General features: G+C 41.0%; 1 protein-coding gene across 1 annotated transcript; it reads right to left on the bottom strand.

The window, feature by feature from the left end:
* Positions 1–16,144: 16,144 nt before the first annotated feature.
* LOC104924966 (ADP-ribosylation factor-like protein 3) lies at positions 16,145–19,093 on the bottom strand. Its single transcript, XM_010738466.3, has 6 exons — positions 18,962–19,093; positions 17,892–18,035; positions 17,656–17,772; positions 17,484–17,534; positions 17,080–17,265; positions 16,145–16,615 (listed from the first exon to the last, which is right to left on the bottom strand). The coding sequence occupies exons 1-6, from the start codon at positions 18,962–18,964 to the stop codon at positions 16,568–16,570; spliced, it is 549 nt and encodes a 182-aa protein (XP_010736768.1). The 5' UTR covers positions 18,965–19,093; the 3' UTR covers positions 16,145–16,567.
* Positions 19,094–19,312: the final 219 nt, after the last annotated feature.

Genomic DNA, 19,312 nt, shown 5'->3' with positions numbered 1-19,312 from the left:
ACACACAACCATGGCACCGTGTCGTCTGCCTGATATAACAGGCAGGTTTAGTTCATCAAACCACGTGGAGTTTTCTCTTCTTCCAGGAGAGAAAATGAGAATATAAGAGTAGGTTTTGAGTTAATTCACAGTTTTATATGTTTTTATTGGCATGAAAATGGAACCAAAATGTTGGTAGAGGTAACTCCAGTCCTTATCAGTTTGTGATTGAAGTCCTTCATTGCTCTGCAGGACAATGAGGCGACTGTTTCTAAATAAATAAAAGTGTCAAAGAGACTAAAGGGAATCATAACATTAGCTGGAAACAGAGACAGGCTTCAGTAAAGTGACCAAAGCGCAAAGAAAATGACAAGCGCCCGGAGGGAGAAGTGACAGAAAGAGAGAGAGAAAGGTTACAGAGAGTTTAACAAGGGATTAAAACTCATAGATTGGTATCTATCACGATGATAGAGTGAATTAAAATAGCGCTTAATTATATGGGTCCACTTTGCCAAAGGGCAGGAGTCACACACGCCCTAAATCCGAAACCATCAGAACGCGTAAAGCCCGATATTTAGAAAATATCATACCAGGAGCATCAACGTGTTTTCCTCCAGCTATATATGAAGTTATTTAAGGATGCTGTCAAATGTCATTTCGGCTTATTTGGGCTACAAAAAAAAATCTTAAATGTCACCGATTCGCTACAGTTAAAGCAGAGGAATAGAGATGTGATCACAGCCTGTACAAACACATACACTCAGAAATACATACTCAGGCTGCACAAAGAAATATGTGATGTTACAATCATTGGTCATCCGAAAGTTTCTTTTCAAACGAAAGAAAAAAATATCACAGGCCGGACAGTTTGTCCTGATTTAAATCAGATACAGTAAAAAGATAATGCATAAATTATGATTTTGACATGTTTTTGTATGCAGGCCTACGTGTTTTTTATCGGCCTACTGCTGAGAGACGAGCAAAGGAAAAAGAAGCAGCTGCTGCAGTGAAATATTGTGTTGTTTAATTCTGACAAGGTGCAAATTTATATATCAATTCTTTACTAAAAAAAAAAAAAGCATGCACAGAGGCTGGCACGTCATATTAATTTGTTTCATCCTGATGGAAATGTGGAGTGTAATTATAAAGTGTAATAAAGTGAAGTTAAAACATACTTTGGCAGGCTTCGACACACTCCTTGACTCAATGGCCTTCTGTCAGTGTCCATGTGCACCCCCAGAATCTGCAGCACCATCGTATCCTCTTGAATATGATGCTGATTTTGTGTTAAATTGTGCAGATTTTTTTTTTGTATGAGATAAAAACTATGGAGAACAGCATAAGTTTGCTGATGATAAACACACAGGTTTTATTTCTTCTACGGGTTCTTTCTTGTCTCCGGGCGTGTCTTGTCACCGGGTGTATCTCCGGACTTACTTCCCCGAGCAAAGTTTGTGTCTCCGCAAAAAAAAAAAAAAAAAAAAAAACCTCAGCGTAACCTGCGGGGACAGGTGGAAACAAGAGGTGAGGGTAAAAGGTCAGAGTAAACACTTCCGACTGCAGAGATAAGGAAACACGCACAACTTCTCCACTGTTTAGTGTTTTTTGGGATATTTTCAAGGCACCTTAAGCTACCACATACCAGCACATGAATAAATAAGATCAGAATAAATAAGAAATCCAATATTTTCAGGTCACATGTGCTGATTTAATCTGTATTTGAAAATAATTTTGCATGTTATATATCTTTATTTGGCACAAATCTTACTAAACTTTAAAGGTAAAAAATAAAACGCTAAATGGAATCCAACAAGTATGATAACAGGATTAAAAAAAACAGAATTATGTTTTGAATACAGTTATTATAATCGCCTGTCATCCCTCACTCCAACTTCAAGCAGAGGTACGACTCTGACTCGCGGTGCGCGCTCCCGTAGACAGAGATGCGTCGCCTCCTGCCTCCTCTGCGCGCTCCTCCCCGCAAAGATGAACGCACCTCGGTGGCAACACTTAATGACAACTTTTACAAATGTAGCCGAGCGACCAGCATGTCTCTCTGTGGTCAGCGAGTCGAGATGAGCCACATAATTAGGTCATAATAGCTGCAGAAACACCTCACTATTGATGATCCCATTAGGGCGATGATTTCCAGAGCTCCCAAGTGCTGAAACGTGTATTTTCCACCCTGTTTTTGGTTAAGAGGAGCTCCCACACTGACTTACTAGTTTTCTTTTTGATAAATGCGGGCATAATTTACGCTTATCCCCTTGTGTTTCTGTCTTTTTAAACTTTATTTGTGGGTTAAATAACATATTTTAGCTTCTCTGACAGGCTTTCTGAGGACACATCATCCTTACGAGAGGGTGAAGTCCATAATAGTGCAGCTATAATTGATATGAGGAATTGTGCCTGCTGTGCATATATGGTCCACAGTGTTGCCACCATATGGGATTCGGTCATGTTTAGGTGTTGAGCCTCTCTTCCTCGCTCTTACTGTCATGATGCATGCATTGCCAATGGCTTTTCAGCACCCCTCCTTTCAGTGACGCCCCCTTTCTCTCCGACCAGCCTTTACCATCTGTTTCGGCTCCCCTCCATTCTGTCCCCTCATCTTTTTCTCCTCATCTTCCTGTGTTTTGTGCACTGTCCAGCCTCCCTCCCAGCTTTGTCTGTCTTAGTCCAACCTCGTCCATTGTTCCCCCTGTGCCTCCCATTTCCGCTTTAGAGTTGCCCTTTGACCCCGCACCCCGTCCTCCCTGTCCTCCCCCAGTCCCTCCTGCTGACGGGGACCCCAAATCTTCTTGTTCTTCTCTTGACTGCACCCCCTTAAAGTTTTTTTTTTTTTTTGGGAGGGGAGGGGGTGGCTAATAACTGTTGCCAGCAAGTGCCACACAAAATCCCAGCGTGATTGCTATTGTGAGGCCTACAATGGCATACAGGCAGTAATGGCCATTAGCAACAGAGGGGCTTGGCCTGTGAGCAGTGTTTAGTCGTGTTTAGCCCACATGCTATTCGGGCTGGTGGTCAGGTTACCTTCAATCGGTCAGCCACACACTTTTAAGCTCCGCTCCTGTTGGTCTGACCCTCTTCTTCTCTTTATTTTGGATTTAACTTCTAAAGTAGTGCCGACGTGTAAGAACTGACCTTAACCAGTTACATGAATGAATTCAAAGTGGGTGATTCAGGCCAGTAACACACACAAACATGCACCCCCGCCGACACACACTAGTAATTGCAGCAGACTTTGAAGATCAGAGAGGTCCATCAGAGTGGACCTTGTCTTCATGCCTCCCAGTCAGAGTCGGTCTCCGTGGAGACGGGCATCACAAAGTTGGCAACTGGCTGTAACGTTTTGAGGGTTGTGTGTGTGTGTCCTCATGGTGGACACACACTCAGGTGCTCCTCTTTACAAGTGGAGACATATTGGCCACAGAGTTAATCAAATGGACAGTAAAAGAGCCTCATTATCCGTAGAGCAGTATGCGGCTGTAATGCAGAAAATATCAAAGCACAACTCTGTTAGCAGGCTGAGTGAATGTCAGCGAGGAAACCAAAACACGTTGTGTCATCTTTTGGATTAGTGTCTTGTTACTTTCAGCTTCCAATTAACTTGCTAAAGAGACTCAGAAGGAGACACGTCAGGGCCACTTTACAGAACATTTTGTTATGCTTAAGTGTCTTTCAGTAAAGTCTAGATTTATAATTGACTCAACTTAAAGGGTCAGTTCAAACAAACTACAAAAACAAACAGTCAATAATTTCCTCAGGCGGTTGGTCCACTATTTTTGTCCAGACTGAAATATCATGCCTTGACATTTTCTGCAGACATTCATGATCCCAGGAAGATGAACCCCAGTGTATTTGGTTATCCCTTAACACTTCTCCTAGTGCCATCATCAGGTCAAAATTGTAATTTGTCATGACATGACACATAAAATATGGACGTTGTATCTATTACGTCACCCAGAGGTTTTTCGGAGAGCCGTTTTAGCTCCACCGCCATCTTGGCAGTCCTGCCTCTTCCTCCTCCCGCCTGATTTAAAATTGGGCAAAGATGTGGATTGCCAGTGGAGCTGAGGTGGGCTCAATAACGCCTATCTATACAGACCAAAACTTTTTTTTGTACCAGGTTGTAAACATGTTTATTTCTGCTGTGAAGTTGGACATTTTAACATGGGGACTAATGGAGACCGACTCGTTCTGTAGCCAGCCTCAGGTGGATGTTTGAGGAACTGCAGTTTTCGGCACTTCCAAATTGGCTTCACTTCACAGCTATACTTTGTGTTTAGTGCTAATTAGCAAACGTTGATCAATCCTATATTTGCTAAACATCACAGCATGTTAGCATTGCCATTCTTAGCAATTAGCTGCAGACTCTTAGTCTTGCTGTAACCTGGGCGAACTGGCGGTTCAAGGCAATTCGTAATGTTGATTACAGTTGTGTATTGTACCTCAAATAGAGTCAGTTACAGGGTTATTTAATGCACACAAGAGTTGATATTTCACATGAAAGATACACCTATAATGAACAGCCAAAATAAGAGGAGTACTGGCAGTACAGTTATTCTTTATCATGTTTCAATGAACACCTTTTACTGTCAAGCGACACACGGGGAGGTGAGTAAGAATAAAAGAGGGTCTGCAGCTTCCCCTGCAAACCGTATATTTTCACACAGTCAATTTTATATTCATTAGACTCTTATAATAAAAGTGTGACTGGCTTCAGTATATTTGGCTGTCTCTGCTGTCAACAGACGATAAAGTGGAAAGAAATGTTAACACTGTAATGGTAACAGGCATTAAGAGAGACAGAGAGAGCGCCTGCAGATTTACTGCTGCGATGTCCCACTGATGCCTCGTGTTTGACGATTATGGACAGCCCAGGGTAATAGCAATGTAATTAGGCCTTTACTGTCGTGTAATTCTCCGTCAAGCACATTGTCAATAGCTTGGCTGATGAGGTTGAAAGTGAGATTGGGATCCAGTGACCCGGGCCAGTCGCCGTAATAACAGCACACACACACACACATTCACACACACACAGACACAGGCATAGCGCTTGTAATGCAGTGTTGATGCTGTGATATTTGCTTTTGTCCCGGTGTTGATCTAAGCTGACATTATGCTGTATGGCCCTGATCGCTGTTTGTCTGAGTGTTACATTTGTCATCCGTGGGAGGGCAAACGAGGGATCAGGAGGACTGGAGAGCAAAGTGAGAGAGGGATGGCCTGGCAGGTGAAGAAGGGGAGGTATGGAGAGAGTGAATGTGGGAGAGAGAGAGAGAGAGAGAGAGAGAGAGAGAGAGGGGAGGTGGTGGGTGTGTGCGTTCATCTCTTGTGTGTCAGTTGCAGATCTGCTGGTGCGGAAGCAGATCTTTTCCCTCAGTGACTCTATTAATTTACCTCATTTATCTTAACCACCTCCCCCTCCCCCCAATAAATACTGAGACCTCAATCCATGTGTGTGTGTTTTAGTTTGCGCATGGGGGTGTGTGTGTGTGTGTGTGTGTGTGTGCATGCACGTCAACAACCATATATCTGTATATGTGTGTGTGTGTGTGTGTGTCTGTGTGTGTGTGTGTGTGTGTGTGCGCGTGATGGAATAAAAACACAGCAGCTCCCCTTTCTATTCCCAGAGGACAAATCCGTGGCGGAAAAACTCATTTTCCTGCAAATAGTTTGTCAGCCAAGCTAGGAGGAGTGATAAATTATCACAGACGTTAGGTGAAGGAGGGTGACTGGAGGAAGAGGGAAGCCCTCTCTCTCTCTCTCTCTCTCTCTCTCTCTAACACACACACACACATGCACACACACTCCTTTCTCCCTTCCCTACTCACTTTCCCAAATTACACCTCTTTCCCTACTTCCTCCTATCATTTCTATTTACATCTGGTTTCTCTCATCCTGCGTCTCACATGTACAGGAAGCTCCGAGAGAAAAACAGCACGCATGCATTTCACGTGCACAGATAAACACTCACACATACAGTATATGTACACAAGCACAGGCGTGCACGCGTGCACACACACACACGCACACGGTACAAGTTGGGAGAATGTGGTTGCCCCTACAACTCAAGTGTGACTCCCCATTCCGAATGATAAATTGATGGCCAGAAAAATGGATTTGTTTTCAACTAGTAACACATCAAAGAAATAATAATTCTGTGCGGGGGAGAGTGGCGGGATGATGAATGGGGTGGACAGCTGGATCACAACGGAGCAATGGAGTGAGTGAGTGAGAGAGAAAGAGAGAGATGAAGGAGTAGGATGTAAGAGAGGAACTGTAAAATCAACACGCAAACAAAACACTGTCAGGCCAGCTGAAATGCTTTTGTATGTTTTGTAACAGGCTAACTCCGGGCAGACAAGTCGGATCCCTGTCTCAATTGGACCAAATCAAAATTTGGACACCTGAATGTGATATGTTGAGCATGTTGTTCTATCACCATGGGCATTGATGTCCTTTACTCTGCTGGGAAGACTGGCTATTGAGGCGCAAAAGCAAAGTCATCTCAGATATGTTGGATGAGGTTGAGGTTGAGGTTCTGTGCAGGACAGTATTGTTCTTCCACACAAAACCAAGCAGCAGCCTCCAGAAGAAGCACCAAAGACTGCAGTTCCTCAAACGTCCACTTGAGGCTGGCTACAAAACATGTGAGTCTGTAAAAGCACCCAAAACTTTTAGGATTATTTTGGCTCTTTATTAGCTGAGGTTTAGCTTCTTTTTTTTTCTCGTTAGATGTTTTAATGTAAAATTTCAAGCAACTAAGCAAATCTGAGGTACAATACACAGTAACAATGTTACGAATTGAAATGTGGTCCTCAGTTTCAAATATCACAAGCCAAAGTTAAACTGGAAACCGCCAGGTCACCCAAGATACAGCCAGACTAAGATTGCTTACAATGACAATACTACCATGCTGATGTTTAGCAACAATAGTATTAATCATGTGAACCATCTTAGCATGTTAATGTTTGTTAAATAGCACTGAAGACAAAGTACAGCTGAGGCTGATGGAAATCAAGTAACAACCTCTGTGGCTATGAAGTGAAACCTATGCGGAAGTGCCAAAAACTGCAGTTCCTCAAACGTCCACTTGATCCTTGGCTACAGAACGAGTCAATGTCCATAAGTCCCCATGTTAAAATGTCCAGCTTCACAGCAGAAATAAACATGTTTACAGCCTGGTACAAAAAACAGTTTCGGTCTGTATAGATAATTTCCCTGTTGACGAAAACTGTACTTAAAGTTATGCATAATTAACAGCATAGCCACTTTGATTGACAGGTAGGTGGCTTGTTTGAGTACCCAGGGTCACCTCAGGTCCGCCTATGGGCTACTTTGGCTTTGCCGATTTTTAGGTTAGCATGGAGGTGGAGCATGGCGGCAGCCAGCGCCACAGATTTTGAGCTTCAAAAGGACTCTTTGGAAACCTGTGGGTGATGTCACACATATGCTGTCCATTCTTTACACAGTTAATGCACAAAACTGGAAAAAACAGTTGTTGTGGACAGAGCCAGATGTTGTAAACATTCAGCGCTTTTGCTCAAACCTGAAGCTCTCCTGCAGATTTCTTTCCTATTTATGTGATGAATGCACTTTTTTTTCAGCAATTTGAGATAACAGAATGTCTTAAAATCTGTACACCACTTGGGAAAAACATGACAGATGCCCAGTGGGAAAAATATCAAAACTTAGAAGCACACCGTTGCCTAAAATAGCACTGCATGATGCAGCATTAAGATCCTGTTACTACAACACCCCAACTTTAAAAGGGCATAACATGTACATGGACAGTGGTAACCACTAACTATGCTTGTAAATGTTTTTGAATGCAGTACATGCATAAAGAAAATACACATAATGTGTGTATTGTATTTCACTCTATTTCTTTTTACTGCAATCCTACACAGTTGGCTGAAATGATCAAATGCTATCTCACATTTTATGTATATGTGTGAAAATTATCTCGTTAAACTTAATGCAACATCATTATAGCACGCGTTTTAGACTGATTTGATTTTAAAGAACCCATCAATATAATTTTAGCACTCATTATACTGAAGAATCTTTCTTTATTACTGTGCATTTAGTTTGAAGAAAGTTTGTCAAATAAGTGTGTACGCTTGTCCACTTACAGATTCAGGGGACCACTTGGTTTTAATGATGTGATTGTAAAGGTCCAGTTAAAAATTTGGTGGCTCTATTTACAGAATATGGAATATAATATCGATAAGTATGTTTTCATTACTGTAGAACCGCCTGAAAATACCTTAGAATTACCTAGAATGAGCCTTTTATATCAGAAGTCACAGGTCCTCTTCCACGGAGTCATATTGCCAGAATGGACAAACTGAACACTGGCTCTAGATCGGCCCATGTTTTGCGGCCAACGTAGTTTCTCCTTCACTCTTGGAATGGGAAGGTGATTGGAGGGGGTTGCAATCTGCAACTGCACTGCTAGATACTACTAAATCCCACACACTAGTCCTTTAAATCACATTGGCAAAATGGTTGAAAACACAACCAATAATATGAATACTGACCAAGCGGCAACCTCTGTGGCTGGAAAATGAAGCCAAACTGTGTATCCTCGAGTGGCCACTTGAGACAGGCTGCAGAAGTCAATCTCCATAAGAGCCCGTATTAAAATGTCCAACTTCACAGCAGAAATAAACATGTTTACAGCCTGGTTCGGGCAACCATTGTGGTCTCTATAGAAAATTTCCCCATTCACGACAACTGTGAGGAGGATGAATTTTTTTAAACTCACCCCTTCAGATGATATTAAGGCTTGAAGTTCTGCATAATTAACAGTGTGACAGCTTGATTGACAGGTAAGTGCCGTTACAGATGGCTTATTAGAGCACCCAGGCCTCATTCGACCCACCTCAGGTCCGCAGATGATAAACATCTTTGCCGATATTTAGATTAGACGGGAGGCGGAAGGAGCAGTACATGCAACATGGCGGCGGTGCATATTTTTGGAAAGGTCACTCAGGCTCTGTCCATTCTTTATACTGTCAGTGATACTTACAGGTGATTTTCAAACAAAGATATTGTCCTTTTTGTCTTGTCTGTTGGACAATTTTATGCCATGTGGGACTACTCAGTGCATCACGTGGACGGTACTGAAAATAGGATTCATTAAAACTGAACAGAAGTATTCCCAGTCCGACTCTAACTGTCGGACATCGTGACAGTTAGAGTCCACAGGTCTGCAGGATCTTGTTTGGTTTTTAATGCTTGTTAAACAGAAGAGTGAACACAGAATCAACCAAAGCCATTTTCAAGAAAGCAATATTAACATTTCAGCTTTCTTAAAGCAAGCACATCAGTAATTTGAATTCACATCTCTCCCTGATGTCTGAATCAAGCGATATATTTCCCTTGTAATCTAAAAAAAATAATAAATAAATAAACGTTCTTTCTCTTGCAACTCATCCACAAGTACAATCCTCCCTTCAGCTCTCATCCCACTCAGGTAGTCATCACGCTCAGGTAATAACCGTTAGCATAAGCACTAAAATCACATCATCATAATCATTATCATTATCATCATCATCCCTGGTCCCACAACATTTACAATCATAGCTAGAGCCATAGTCATAACACAATTCCATCTGTAAATTCACACAATATTCTGGGGAATTATTTGGACTGCCATCGTACACAGCGGATCATTAAATGTAAGAGGTGTTCTTCCCTGCAGGTTTCTAAAACCGACCCTGTACACTGTCTATACCCAATGTGTGTTTTCATCCCGCTCATTTTCCCCCAACCATATCTTATTTCTATTCTTTTTTATCGCTCCCACCACCTCCTCCCCTCCACACTCTCTTCTTTCCCTTCGCAGTGATTGATGGAGTTAGGCAACAGAGCACAGAGCAACGTGTGGCCAACAGTCCAAGACAGCCTGCATCTGAGGGAGAAAGAGAGAGGTTGGTGTGGTGGTGGTGGTGGTGGTGGTGGTGAGGGAGAGGAGGAGGGTGAGGATTAAACGAAGAGAGAGGTAAAAGGGAGGGAAGGAACGAGGAAGGGAATGGGGAGTGTGTGTGAAAGAGAGAAGGGGAGGGAGGAAGAGGGAGAGGAGAGCATGAGAGAGAGAGAGAGGGGAGCTCAGCTGAAAGCCACAGACTTAATTCTATGCATCATTAAGCAGTCTCACTCAATGCAACATCCCCTATACATCATCCACGCTCAGTAAACACAACGGTGACATTACATTAGCAACTGCAAATGAATTTTCTTTTTAGAAGGAAATTGAGAATACTCTCTTTCTCTCCCTCTCTTTTACCCTCTCTGGCGCTGGCAAAGCTTGAGCGCGGGCCATAAAAGGCAGGGAGACATAAACAAAATAAAAACACAAACAATATTTCCCTTTGCCTCTCTGGCACACACACACACACACACGCACACACACACACACACACACACACACACACACAGTTTCTCTGTTTGTCAGACAGAACAGTGCAGAGATTGGTGCACCACTGTTATGCGCTCTGCTGTAATTTATTTATAATATGAGAGCAACATCATAAACATGACTATTTTATTCATTCTGCTGCAGGAAATATTGATTTTTATTTAAAGACAAGGTACCTTTGCTACTTGTTTGTGTTGTATACTGTGACATCTCTCCATTTGTTCTCTCTTTGTTGAACTTTATCTTGTCCAAGAGCTGTTCATAAGTTTAACTAACACGGTTATAATGTTGTTGATATGTATACATCACTAAATAATTAAAAATGCACCACACAAAGTAGATCTCACGTATGGATTAATAAAATATTTAACTCACTGCCAGGTGTAACTGTTAGATAAACTAACGTTAGCTTGCCAATATATTACCCGTTAAGACTGACGTGTAAAAGAGGTTATGTGATCTGACCACTGTTTAATAATGATGTAAGCTTACAAAGACCTCAAAGTAGAAAATGTTATGCCAATGTGTTTATATTATGTTACACTAAATGACCAATTAATGTCTGTTAACGTTAGCTTCTCATGAGCTACATGAATACTACTTTCTAAATCTTTGTTTCACATTTCTGATGTGTTGTTAAACTCTCTGACTTTATGCCTCTACCAAAATTGGAGAAAATATTAAGTTGGTTAGAAATAACCTGATGACATTTCAAATAAAAAGTAAATGACCATTGTTAACAGTTACAGTATGTTGGAAATGATACTAAAAAATATATACAAATGAAATGTAAACACACAAATATCTTATATTAGAAACATTGAATAGATTAAAATGACCTTAATTGGACACTACAGTCCAAAAACGAATCCGTTAAATCAGTGGCTGCATATTTACAAAAAAATGCAAATGTTTATCAGTTTGAAGATTACATATTTTGTCTTTGAACTGTATTCATCTGGTTAAAAAGAATTTGCAAATCTTTGCACTCATTTGTGTTTTACACAACTTTTCCACAACTTTTTTGGAAATGAGGTTGTACGTAATACTCACACTTCTATAGATGCATATATAAAGAAAACAGAATTATACCTATATTTACAAAGGATTGTATGGTAAGTTTAATATGTTGTTTGTCTCCCTAAAACTGTTATTTATGGCAGTAATGTTACTATCCTATTTACACAGTTGATTGCTTTGTATCAGATTATATTTATGATCACTCATTTGAAACTAGTCAGTAGTTAAGAACTTAGAAAGGCACAAACTGGATTGATGATAGATGGTGCAGCCTGATCCTGAGGTTTATTAAAACACCCACACAGTTCAGCATGCAGACACAAAATCCACATATTTTAACCGTAACACGTGAGTAACATAAATTATCAAGCAAGTCAAATGAATAATTATGTTTTTATTACACAAATTATGTCCTTTCCCCTAAACTAGTCAGGCTCTGAGGCCTGGGAAATCTATTAAGGCTGTGCTATAGATCATCCCATCCACTGTGGCGTGTATATAGATCGGTCGGCTCATTTGAGGAATATTGAATCGGTTACAGTAAAGTAAGCCCCTGGATTGAGTCAAATGTAAAAATCCATGCATGTGTGAGGAGCTGTCAGCGTGTGCTGTAATGACGGATGGCGCTGGGTCTCTGTTTCAGCGAGAGGTGATAAAAAGTCAAATTATGAGTGCCGGGGAGGGACAAGAGCGCGTGTGTGTTGGGGGAGCGAAGACAGAAAAAAGAGAATTGGACCAGATCCGTCAAATGATAAGGGCAATCAGTCAATCTGGGAACATTTCGGACGAGGGAAGGTGTTATTTCCTCCCAGTGCAGTTTGGAGTCAAGGGTCGGTGAGGGGTCAAGAGTATGATCTCTGACCTCGTGCTAGTGAAGAGTTATTGATTCACGGTCTCCACAGTTTACCCATGTTATTATCTACGGGACATGATTGGTTTCCAATTGCAGTGATTTGCAGTGAAAGTGCTTTAACACAAATGAGCGACATGCGTTTCAAACTCTTATTCTTCTTTTAAAAACTTGCAAAACAACCATTCAAAGACCTCTGACCACACATACTTATTAAGAACTTTTAAAATATTTTTGTTGCTTTTGTGTGATTTTAGTGCTATTGAAAACACCAAAATAAAAGAGTTTCCGGTAAATTCTTCACATAAGGATTGTTTATCATGAGACAACATGTTTCCCCTTAAAGAACAGTGATATGAAAAATAAAAAATAAGTCACTATATCCTTACTAATGCAGGGGTGTGCATGCAAATAGTTCCATTAAGCAGCTGTTCAGGCAAATTCGTAAGTTTGTTCCAAAGTCGAAATTTGGAGGTTCCTATCACCAGGACAACCAAAACTGGTCTCCAAGAATTGATCAAATAATGCTGTAATAAACTATACATATTCACAACACCTCCAAAGGCCACAAGAATCATCTGAAACAGGACACATGCGCACAAAATGTACTTAATTTGACTTGCTACTTGCTGAATTAGCTAACTCACTCCAGAAAAGTCAAAATTTCTGGTAGCATCTTGGCTCATCCTGACACCACCTCAACCTTTCTGCTTTCTGTCTCAGGAGCATCAAACAGAACCGTGGACCCCCTACCAGGCCGACCCCGACGCTGACCCCCCTCCACGCTCTAACTGACCTGCTCAGAGGTGTGAATTTCTGTCCCCCGGCTGATAGAGCCTCCTGATCATTTTTATAGTCCTCATCCCTCGCTCTTTATGACTCTGCAGTTTGATTATAGCAAGGGGGCTTGGAGCGGTAAGAGCCCCGGAGAGTCTCTCTCTCTCTCTCTCTCACACACACACACACACATCAAAGAAGCTATGAGAGGAATGTGGACATTTGTTGTTTGTTTTATCATCCAGTACGAGCACTTATCTGCTTAATCATAAAGGATTGGCCTGGGAATGAGGCTGGAGGGACACTGTGCTGGCCAAACAAACCATCCCCGTTGCTGTTAGGGACGAGCCAGGTTCGTGTTGGTTACAGCAGCTTATATGGTACATGGGAGTTTTATTTGAAGAGAGAGCAGAAGAACAATTTACTTTAACATTACAAGTCCTGGCGACACGACAAACTGTTGCTGTTACAATAAAGATTCGTCAGAGTGATTAAGCTGGTCCAATATTCATGTTTCTTTAGCTAACTTTACATATGTTTGTTCTCTTGCAAGATATTTTGATACAATCTACAGTATTATAATACATCATCATTATTGATTAAACTTATTTTCTTGATTATAGTCATAAATAGTGGAAAATGCCCCTTACAATTTCTCAAATCCTCAGTTGATGTCTTCAGAAGGCTTGAAAGATATTCAATATGCAATGAAGTGAAAGAGAGAAAAGCAGCAAATCCTCATATCCGAGAAGCTGGAACCAGATTTCACCCCTTTATTACATTTTTTTGTAACTGTTGTGTTTTCTGGCACTTCAGCCTTCTGAATGTTTTTCTCCTCAGTTACACAGATATGTGTATTGCAGATGTCTGTCTTGCAATATATCATAGAGCACAGTGTTTCTCAAACTTATCACATCGTTTACCACCTCAGAAAACATTCAGCTCTCCAGGTACCACCATTAAAACGCAGCAGTAGGACAGTTCACACAGGATGCAGGTTTATTTCTCAAAGGAAACCGGGACAGAACCTAACCTAACTTCGTGGAGGAGGAGTACTCTTGATCCGAACTTCAAACGAATAGTTCCTGTGCTAAGTACGTTAACGTGACTATGTATCAGGCTGATATTAAAACTAAATTTTACAGGAAATGCTAAATTTGTTTTAAATTAGATTCCTGAAATGTCATAGTTTATTTTCATTCAAATGTTTCAAAAGTACAACTACAGGGAAGTCATGTACCACCACCCGTGATATAGCAGAATCACCTGTGTTGCAATAGCATTGTAATCTTACCCATGCTGTTGAAAGTAGTCAGTTGGGTCAACTACATGACGAACCACATAAAGTGCATGCAAATGTTTAAGTTTGGTTCACCAACTGTCTTAAAATATGTAGTTCCTTATAGCAGCATAATCTCGTCACCCAGTTCAGTTTTACGTATTAAATGTTTCTTCTGAGTCAAACCGCAATCTAAGCACTGATGCACCCCACATCTCACTGCTGTAACGGCAAAGTGACTGAGCTGTACTTACAGCATGTGAGATACACAACACTTTAATTAAGTCACAGGATCTCACCACCCCCCCCTGCTTTTTTAGCCCTGTGAGTGAGTCAATCAGACTCTCTGCCCTTCGTTTCCCCCTGTGTGGGAGGCCGGTGTGCTGGCCTGAGTAGCTGGGAAAGTCCCATGATTTATGGCCCTTTGCAGGCCTGACTGCCTCTCACCTCACCGATGATAGAGCCAGAGGTAACGAGGACCGGTTGCTCCAATCCGCTCTTCTGTTTGGTCAATCCAATTTTATTCATTTGGGATTTAAAGGCACTCCTGAGCCTTTGCCATCTGATGCTATTGGAGAGTTCAATTGGGAAGATTTATCAGGGCGCTTCTATGTGTAATCGAGTAGATTTTTTACAGGTTGGGTGATAATCACATGGATTAGATGTTAATGATTAAGCACTCCAAAGGGTGAGAGGTGGCATTTTATTTTCAGTCTCACATGGTAGACTTTCATTTCCTTATTCATTATTTTTCTCTCTTTTGATGTATGCTCCATAGAGCCTTGTAAAAGTATTGGATGTGTTTGCACGAACAAACTGAGAGCAGCTTTAAATTAAATAACCGTAGGTCTCCTTTTTCAGTTTGTCCAAGGAAATTTGTTGTTGGCTTAATATTTACCTTGTGACTCTTTGCCCCAGTGTCCTACACTGCTGTATCAACAATATGCAAATGTACTGTATAGCAGGAAACACACACACGCGCACCACATAAGACTAAACCCACACTGAGGGTTGAATCATTGTGAGGTCCATTTTGAGGCTTTCTGAACTTGTTTCAGTCTCGATCGAAGGATCAAGCAGCTCTGACATATTAAAATCAACCAACCTTACATACGTAGAGGGGACACACACGATCACACACACCAGCAGGGCAGTAACTCAAGGCCAAAGGAGGAGGTTTATTTTTATCATGGGCAAAGGCGCCAAATCATGTTGGTATGAAGGGGGCTATATAAATGCAAATTGTATTGGAGAGCTATTAGTCCTGGAAAAGGTTTGTATGTAAATGCCCTATAGGACCACAGCGGAGCACTCGGCCAGTTCAGATTAGTGGGGTTTGTGGCAAATGTGCTGCAAAAGACAAAATAGAAAAATAGACAAAAAAATGCAATTGCCTTGTGGTAAATCATGGTGAACAAGGTGAGTAGTTGAGTAATTGAATGGCCAAGGTGTTTCTATATGGTTTATTGTGTACGCAAGAGAGATGTATTGAGGTCGGTTCACTGTGTGCATGTTTTATGGTCATTTTGACCATGATACAGATTTTTTTTTTCTCATCCTGAGCAGAACACAGCGTGGCCACAAGCAGCTCTACGAGAGTGTGAATGAGCGAAATGTTAAAGCATCACTAAATGAATGTCTGCTGTGTAACGCCTGCCTTGTTTGTGGCTTCGAATCTGTTTGACAACATGTCAAAGATAGATTTTGGGGTTGGAAATAGAGCACAATATATATAAAGGAAGAAAAAAATGGTGATTATGAAATTAACAAATCAAATATGGCACAGGGTGCCACATCATTCATGGAAAGTAGAGGATTTAATAATTGGGCATTAAGCCCTGAGAGGCAACACCAGTGCAAGGCCGCCCTCTAGCTTTGACCAGAGAGACTTACAGGCATACTTCACATAGCAGTCAGTTTTATTCAGTTACTGCCAACATGCCTGCATTAAAAGTACCACATTACAAAATCATTTTAAATGAGACGGCCTTATATATACAGTATATACATTTGAAGACATGCATAGACAGGGTAACATGAGAATCACTGTATTGACAATGTCTACTTGTTCTAAATATTTGAATGCAGCCAAGTTAAGAGAGTATAGTAATAATGATAGTAATAATACTAATAATACATTCTGTCACCTCCTCGTCCTGAACATGAAGTGACTGGGTGGGTCAAGGTTAAAGTGCAACTGCAATTCTTCACAGATCTTTTGCTTCTGGCATTATTTCTTCCGAACTGCTATGTTTCTGCAAACCCAGGTCATGCCATCCTGAAAGAAAATTAAAAAAGCAGACAATGTCGTTTTGCTGTGAAAATTAGTGATGTGATGTGTGCCACAGGTTAAAAGTATGTTTACATGCCATAGTTTGGATTTTCAGGACTGCATACTTATGCGGAGAGAAGGAAGGAAGGAAGGAAGGAGGGCAAATGCATCATAACCTGCAAGTATTCAGTGTCAGCATTGTCAGATTGCTGTCAACTGGATGATGTATAATATGTTGACTGGCAGTAGAGATGCAGCAAAGTCTTTGGTCTCTATAAAAATGATAGCACGCTTAAATTTGGACCTCTAATCTTGGCAATCTTATATATAATGTGTATATTATGAGCAGGGAGAGGGAGGGTTTTTAGATTTCAGGTGATGTCACAAAGTGAATTTGATTAAAGTAGTCAATACCAACATTTTGTGAGTTCTCAAACTGACTGCAAAGACAGAATCTGTACTGTATTTACCTGCACTCCCTCTGCACTGACTGCTGAGCAGGCCTGGACCTGCCACATGCGATCTCGGATAGTGTGCAGATTGAGACCTTCTGCCAGCTCAGACGCTGGGGTGGCTGTCATCAGGTCCTGCTTGTTGGCAAAGATTAGCAGTGGCACAGCAGCGAGCTTTTCCTCCTCCAACAACTCAGCCAGCTCCTGGAGGAACAGACACATGAGAGTACTGGATGAGTTTGAAAACTAAATATTACCTTTGACATTTGGCTTGGCTACTGTTTGTGATGCGCCCACACGCCGCCAGTGAGAATATTTATATTTGTAATACCTCTCTGAATGTTCTCTAGTAACTGTATATGACCAGTAATCATATTTATTGTTACACTTCTTTAAGGAAAATGTGAATAACCTAATCTTACCAGACTTGTTTCTTCAAATCTTCTCCTGTCTGAGCTGTCAATCACATAGATCTGCAAATAACACAGTCATACATATTACCATAACATGCATATATTACTATATTGTAAGGACTACTATCTGCAGATGTTGATAAATCTGGCGAGTGTCACAAGTACATAAAAGAAAACCTACCAGGACATCTGTGTTCTCAAAGTAATTCTTCCAGTATGGGCGGATCTTGCGCTGACCTCCAATATCCCAAACATTCAACTTGAAGCCAGATGACTGGACACTCTTAATATTGAAGCCCTATTAAAGGATAACAGGATTATTGATGCTTTGTTCAATACAACAGGTGAATTAAAGCTTGGTTTGGTAACAGTTTGACTGGAAATTTAGAAAATGATTGTATGTGTGCATATTTGTACTTGTGTGGGGGTGATGTAGCTGGTATCTTCGGCTGCCAGCTGTTTGAGCAGAGTGGTCTTGCCAGCATTGTCCAGGCCAAGCAACAGCAAGCGCACCTCCTGTTCTGGAGCCTGCTTCAGCCTCCGAAGAATCGACAACAGGCCCTACAAGTGGATCAGTTAGTGGTGATGAACTTCAATGAGGCAGCAGGTTTTAAAGACGACATTTCACAGAGAAACCTGTAGTCATTTTCTCACTAGAATTCTGCAGAGTCATCGTCTACGCTGTAACAGGTAAAGGACCATTCATCAGAAGCCAGCGTGGAAACCCGGCACAGCTTATACAAGAGATTTAACACTCACCCCACAGCAGGAATCATCTAGAGCATGAGGATTTAGCTGTTAGCCAATTGCATTGAACTAAACATGTAGCAGGCCAAGATTAGGCATGTGCACAGTGAATGACTTGTGTCCAGAGAGTGCTAAGCTACCCTTACAGTGTGTTCTGTTAAGATGTTGCCACTGCACTCTGCGACCTGTATCGAGCAGCGTGTCAAATGTGGAAACAACTGATTTTCAGTAGATCAGATCAGTGCACATCTTTAAAGTCTTATAACACATTTATTTTTCCTTGACTTTGTTGATCTGACTTTATCTTCTTGTTTTTATATATTGTATACAAATACAATTGAAATAAATAAAATTAGTTTGTGCTTGCAGAACTAAAAGAAGCCTAAATTGTTGATAGTGAGTGTACACAAAATAAGAATAATGTTATTATTTAAATCAAATCGGTTACAACTTTCCAAACAAGACATTTTAGAATCGATAAAATGCACAAATACATTTACTATTTTCAGTGACATCAGCCTCTGTATTAATGTTCACTTTTCGACAGTGACAACTTTCTAAAAACTAACCCAATATGACATCTGTCCTAACTAGGTGCCCCATTCATTGGCATGTAACAATCTGGCTATATCTACAGTTGTCAGTATCACACACACACATCATAAAACAGCAGCTGTCAGTCAGTGATAATCTAAATTAAAATTACTCAGCAGCCATGGCTATGAATCATGATAACTCACCATGTTTTTCCTCAGGTGTTGGTGTTGTGGCCACTGCTCAGGCTGAATTGGATTAACATCTTCCTAACCATACATGTTCTGTTGCCAGGCGAAACGGTGACGTCAGCGTAAACAACGTGACAGCTGGGTGTCCGTGGCACGAGACTGGACGAGGACCACAAATGCACCATGCAAAAAATATGACCCTAAAAATATTTGTATTATTTGTCCTGAAATATAGAAACAATAAACTAACTTTGCACTTGTTATTTGATTTTTTTTTTCTACAGTTGTTTTTAGCACTTTAATCGCAGATTAAATAAATTAAGATAAGATAAGATGTACTTTGCTGATCCCAAACCGGGGAGATTC

The sequence above is a fragment of the Larimichthys crocea genome, chromosome IX, assembly GCF_000972845.2.
Source record: "Larimichthys crocea isolate SSNF chromosome IX, L_crocea_2.0, whole genome shotgun sequence".
Classification (NCBI taxonomy): Eukaryota; Metazoa; Chordata; class Actinopteri; family Sciaenidae; genus Larimichthys; species Larimichthys crocea.
Note: the sequence above shows the minus strand (reverse complement) of the source record. Positions and strands in the feature narration are given on the sequence as shown.